Source organism: Meleagris gallopavo, chromosome 11 (genome assembly GCF_905368555.1).
Source record: "Meleagris gallopavo chromosome 11, MGAL_WU_HG_1.1, whole genome shotgun sequence".
NCBI lineage: Eukaryota > Metazoa > Chordata > Aves > Galliformes > Phasianidae > Meleagris > Meleagris gallopavo.
The window spans coordinates 12,694,714-12,700,713 of NC_139414.1; the positions used below are offsets into that span (position 1 = coordinate 12,694,714).

Genomic DNA, 6,000 nt, shown 5'->3' on the forward strand with positions numbered 1-6,000 from the left:
GTACAGTGGTATATATAGCACAGAGTGAAAAACTGGCTTTGTGCAACTGGTGCGGGCAGTGCAGGGTGAGGGGAAAGTGCCTGGTTTTCATGATGAAAATAGAAATCTGTCTTCATGTCTGTACTCTGGGGAGCTAATCAGATGTATTATGGAATGATACTGTCACCACAGCTTGAAGAACTAATTTCAGAGCTGGTTTCTATCCTTCCTGATAGTTTAACCAATCTCCATTCCTCCATAAGAAGAGGACGTAGTGCCTCTGTTCACATTGTCTTGCTAATCACAGAATTCTAAAGTCTGACCTGCTTGAACTAATGCTTTGTAGCTACCCGTTCACTCACATGCAGACCAGCCCCCTGATACCCATCCAGCTATTTTCTTATACGACAGAGATAATAGGAACAGTGAGTCAATTAATTCCGTGAATTTCTCTTTTCTTTTTGAAGCGTTTGTCTACCATGGAAATTAGGGACATATGCTAAAATACTGGCTTAGAGAATACTTGAATTTAAGCTTAGTCCTCAAAGTAGCCTTGCTATGTTTTGCTGGAGGCACTTGATTTTTTCCACTGCCACCCGTGTGATGTTTAGAACAGACCACACTCATTCCCAGGAGTGCAGGGAAGTCCTGCTCTGAGTCAGGTGGGACTGAAATTGGGCTGGTGCTGGGACTGGTGTGCATTTTACGTTGCACTAACAGTGATAAATACCCCTGCCTGTTTTTTTCCTGCTGGGCAGGGGATGGGTTATAGACCTGTTGAGATCCTTTATCCCAAATCTGTTTGCCTTCTCATCAAAGGACTCTCTTTCTCTCTTTTGCAGGCATGGTTCAGAAACTTGACCAGAAGCTTCCTGTAGCCAATGAGTACCTGCTCCTTTCAGGTGGTGTGCGGGAAGGCGTAGTGGACATTGATCTTGATGAGCTGAATGTTTATGCGCGAGGCACAGACTATGACATGGACTTCACCCTGCTGGTGCCTGCACTGAAGCTGCATGACCGCAACCAACCGGTCACGCTGGACATGCGCCACTCGGCACTGTGCCACTCCTGGCTGAGCCTGCGGCTGTTTGATGAAGGAACTATCAGCAAATGGAAGGATTGCTGCACCATTGTGGACCATATCAACGGAGCTACCAATTACTTCTTCTCTCCAACAAAAGTTGCGGACTGGTTCTATGACTCCATTAGCATTGTCCTCTCTGAGATCCAGAAGAAGCCTCAGCGAGGGATGCCAAAGGTGGAGAAGGTAGAAAAGAATGGGACGATCATATCCATCATCTTGGGAGTGGGCAGCAGCCGAATGCTGTACGACATTGTTCCTGTGGTGTCCTTCAAAGGCTGGCCAGCCGTGGCCCAGAGCTGGCTAATGGAGAACCACTTCTGGGATGGAAAGATCACAGAGGAGGAAGTCATAAGTGGGTTTTACTTGGTGCCTGCGTGTTCCTACAAAGGGAAAAAGGACAATGAATGGAGGCTGTCATTTGCCAGAAGTGAAGTTCAGCTGAAAAAGTGCATCTCCAGCAGCCTCATGCAAGCCTATCAAGCCTGCAAAGCTATCATCATCAAATTGCTGTCCCGCCCCAAAGCCATTAGTCCATATCACTTGCGGAGCATGATGCTATGGGCTTGTGACAGGCTACCAGCCAACTACTTGGCCCAGGAGGACTATGCCGCCCACTTCCTCCTGGGTCTCATCGATGATCTCCAGCACTGCTTGGTCAACAAGATGTGTCCTAACTACTTCATCCCCCAGTGCAACATGCTGGAGCACCTCTCTGAAGAAACGGTCATGCTGCACGCACGGAAGCTGTCCTCAGTCCGCTCGGACCCCGCTGAACACCTCCGAACTGCCATTGAACATGTCAAAGCAGCCAACCGGCTAACGCTAGAGCTCCAACGGCGAGGCAGCACCACCAGCATCCCCTCCCCACAGTCAGATGGAGGAGACACCAACCAGCCTGATGACCGACTAGCCAAAAAGTTGCAACAGCTAGTGACTGAGAACCCAGGGAAGTCCATCTCCGTCTTCATTAACCCAGATGATGTCACAAGGCCCCACTTCAGAATCGATGATAAATTTTTCTGAGCTTTCGTCAATGTTTTTGGGGATTTTTTCTTCTGTTTCATTATTTTAAAATACTTACAGCGTGCAGGTTTTTTCAGTTGTTTTTTCCTTGATGACTTAGTCTCTTGTTTTTTACATATCCAGCATAGATTGAATCTGTTGAGAACAATCTGAATAAATTATAATTCCTGGTTCTGCAGGACGGTGCAGATTTTGAAATAGTACATTACAATTTAATATGCTGCTTTGTTGGTTTTTGTTTTGTTTTGTTTTTTGAGGCACCCATCTGCATTTGTGAGTAGTTTCTAAAGGAGAACATACACTATAAACATACATACCAGTGTTAGACAGATTTTTTTTCAAGCTTCCAGAATTTCTATATACTGTTGGACCCCTGAAAGGGAGAACTCACTTTCTGCTGTGTAGGAAATTCACTTTTTATTTTTTTTCTCCATGAGCTTCCATCACCCTAAAGAAATGAGAGAGACTTTGGGTTGGAAAGCACTACTGGTAATTTGATGAGGCCAAATCTAGCGGGCTGAAGCCCAGTTCATCTGTTCTTCACACTTTTCCTACCTGGGGAGAACGCTGACTTTAGAGATATCGATGGTTTTGGGAGGAAGAGTTATTTCTGTTTTGATCTACTTTTTGAATGTAATTGTTCATAATTGGACCTTGTTTAGTCCAGAGGGTTGTTTCTGCTGCTTTCCCGTGCGGAATAAGGTTATGGAATGTTAGTTTTAGTGTGTGTAATTATTCAAAGCCTTATTTAAATTCTATTAAAGAACATACCATTATAAATGTTAATTGCACTAATGAAATCTCTGCCATTACCTCAGTCCCACTGTTTGTGTTTCTTTCATGAATTAGCATCTGTTATTAGGTACCAGTATTGCAGATTGCTCAAGGCCCTTTGGGTCTCATGGTTTCAGGTGATTTCTTGATTGTCTTTTGTAAAAGACTTCCTTGTTAGCCCTGCGATGTTTGAGAAGTCAGAGTTTTGCATTGGCATATTTCTTTGGATGCGTATTGTGTGTTGCAGTGCATATTGCATTAATATGTATTGCATGTTGTTGAAACAAGTCTACCATTAGATAAAGATGTAATGCTAAAGAAGTGGTATGTGCAAAGTGAATCGGCCAGATCTCGAGCAAAGGAGCTCTCTTGCTTCTCTAATGCATGTATTAGGCCTGATCCTTCATGGCATTTACCATTCCCGTGACTCCCGCGGACTTTTCTGACTTACCGTGGGACATGAGAGATCTTACTTTGGTCTCCTGTTTGCAGAAATTGTTTGTATGTAAACTTGTAGTGCGACAGTAACAAGGGTTAGTCTGAGCCAAAAATAATTCTAAGTATATAATATCGAGGATGATAATTCCAAGGATTCCAAGTTCAAGGATGGAGTGGCTTTTTTGTGCCTGGCTGGCCAGTGACTGATATTTAGGCCTTAAATCAGCAATTTGGGCTTACTGATTTTCCCAGAGAAGCTGTTCTGATCCAAACTTGATGCATGTTTTAAAATGTGATCATTAGAGCAGCTTGAAGTATTTTTAAAATACATGACAGACAAATGAGGAGCATATAAATGAGGAGTAAATTCTAACAGATAAAAATTGTGTATGAAAAATGTGTCACTTCTTTCTCCCAGCCTGTCTGGTAATGAAACCAGGCTGGTGGAGCAACACACCAGCAGCTTTGGAAACTGCATTATTTTGTCAGATGGCAGGGAGGTTTTGATGCCTATATACTGCTCAAGTCATATCTTAAAACGAAATTTTGGCTCCTCCATCTCTTAGGCATACTTTGTTTCACTGCTGTGGTCAAGATGCCCAAATTTACCTGAATTTACTGGTACACACTTATATGAGCCTGAAGAAGCTCTCTGAAGTTGTTGGCTAGATGAAGTGGATGAGGATTTAACTTCAAAGCACAATTGGCAGTGATGGTGAGCCCTGGTGCAGCTGCAGTTATGGCCTGGAGAAGGACGTGTATTGACTTCAGTGAGGCAGAAGTCACTGGCTCCTACCAGTGTGGCTGTTGCCAAAGATGAGTCTCTATGTAAATCCATGTACCTGCCAGCAGAAGCTGGAAGACCAGCTGGGAATCCTCCCCAGGAATGCTTGGAAAATGTGGATTCATTGAAATCGTCTTTTCCCCAAAATCTAAGACTTCTGTCTGCTGGGAAAAGAGCCTGAGCTCCACGATGAAATGTCCCACTGCCACATGAGAGATCTGCTCCACACAAGGCACCAGTAGCCTGGTAGGCAGAACCCCTGAGAGCCCTACTGTCTGCTCCAGTGCTCCTGAGTTTTGCAGCTGTCAGCCTTCCTCATGCCAGTTCAACGTCCTGATGACCAGCAGTTTGGCTGGCCCATGTTAAGCTCTGGTGTGTGCTCCTTTTTTTTGTTTTGTTTTGTTTTAATTAAAAAACATTTTGAAAAGTATCCATCTTGTTCTTCCTGCATTATGAGGAAAAGTTGTTTGTGTGTGTCTTTGTTGGGGGGTGTAAACTTGGCTTTCTATCAGACTGGAAAGTAGCTCAAATGTATTTTTGAGAGAACTTGTATCCTAGGCTGTCTGTCTTCCAGGAAGGCAGAATTCTAATCTCCGGCTGGTTTTGAATCTCAGTCTAGTTTATTTGTTCCTTTCTACATACTAGCTCAACTTGATGAAGCAGGTTGCCAACCAGAGTTAGCGTATGCTTTGTCTGTCAAAGGCTCTATCTTCTCCCACTCCTGCTATCCCTTCTCACCGTCTGGTACGTGTTGGGACAGACTTTCAAAGCATATAGGTGTCACATGGTTTAGATTAACAAAAAACAACAATTCTTCACTGCATCCTGCAAGTTTCAAGGGGATTGCAGTGCTTTTTGTACTGGAGAATTCTTGGAAGTCCTTGTACAAGCGTTTTAGAGCACCCAGCCCCATTGGGCATCCTGGCTGTGGCCCTACTCTTGGAACAAGGTTTTGCCTTTGCTATTTCAATTGAGTTTCTAACTGGTAGCAGGATAGGAGAAACGGCGCATGTGATTGATTCCAGTTGACTCTTCTGTGAGTCCTGGTCTGCCCCAGGTATAGCTGAGCCTGCAGAGCTGACAGTCACCAGCTACTGGGGGAATACATGGGGATAAAGGAAAAAATGCCTCCTTGCAGACCAAAAGTCAGAGACTCCTGATGGTTGCATTGCTCTGCTCTCAAGGCTGTGACTGTTGCTTTGACAGCAGCTCCACGTAGCTTCATCCTCTGAAGACATTTCTGTAGAGGTTTATTTCAGTGTCTCACCAACCTGCTTGGTGTGTAATGATGAATGCAGATTGCAGCTGGGTAATGAAAAGTAGCCAGGAAGTGGTGGTTGGACTGGAGGGGCATGGAATAGAGTTCAAATCTCAGTAAAGTCCATTGGGACTTGAAAATATGCTTGAAAATAAGTGTGTGTTCTTTGCTGGATCAAACTGATTATCAAGGTGCAGTCTGTTGTATTTTATTAACTCACGTGTAAGGCAGGCAACCATGCTTAGTGCAAGCAAATGTGGCTGAGGAAGGAAGATAGGATTTATAATATTATTTCTTCAACTTTTTTGTTAAAATTTGTATGATTGTTACCTAGAATTGACTAAAAGAAGTAATCTATCTGTCCCTTTTTGCAGGTTCAGCATGGGATATGTTTTGCCAGTTTGTTTTGTATTACAGAGACTGTGTTGGAAAGGTCATTGGGCAACTGAGCACAGTGATGTTCAGATTCTCCTGACGTTGCTCGGTGATTAGAAATATTCAGCATGTAAATAGCTTGTTCAACATCAGCAAGTACATCATCTCCCTCCTGCCAGCTTGCTTAGGGTGAGCTAATGGACTTTTAACATTATGCAGCTGAGAGAGTTGCTGTCTCTAATAGCTCCTGATTAAACTCTCCAGAAGGGAAGATAACCACTGTGG

At 43.8% G+C, this 6,000-nt stretch overlaps 1 protein-coding gene across 5 annotated transcripts in view; it reads left to right on the forward strand.

Moving 5' to 3' along the window:
• The window catches only part of MB21D2 (Mab-21 domain containing 2), an 81,791-nt gene extending 77,279 nt beyond the window's left edge, over window positions 1-4,512 (forward strand). For all 5 annotated transcript variants that reach the window (XM_085232424.1, XM_085232427.1, XM_085232425.1 and 2 more), the window contains one exon: window positions 822-4,512. In XM_085232424.1, the coding sequence (XP_085088550.1) occupies window positions 822-2,086 (1,265 nt within the window). In that variant the 3' untranslated portion in view covers window positions 2,087-4,512. The remainder of the gene's footprint in view (window positions 1-821) is intronic.
• Window positions 4,513-6,000: the final 1,488 nt, after the last annotated feature.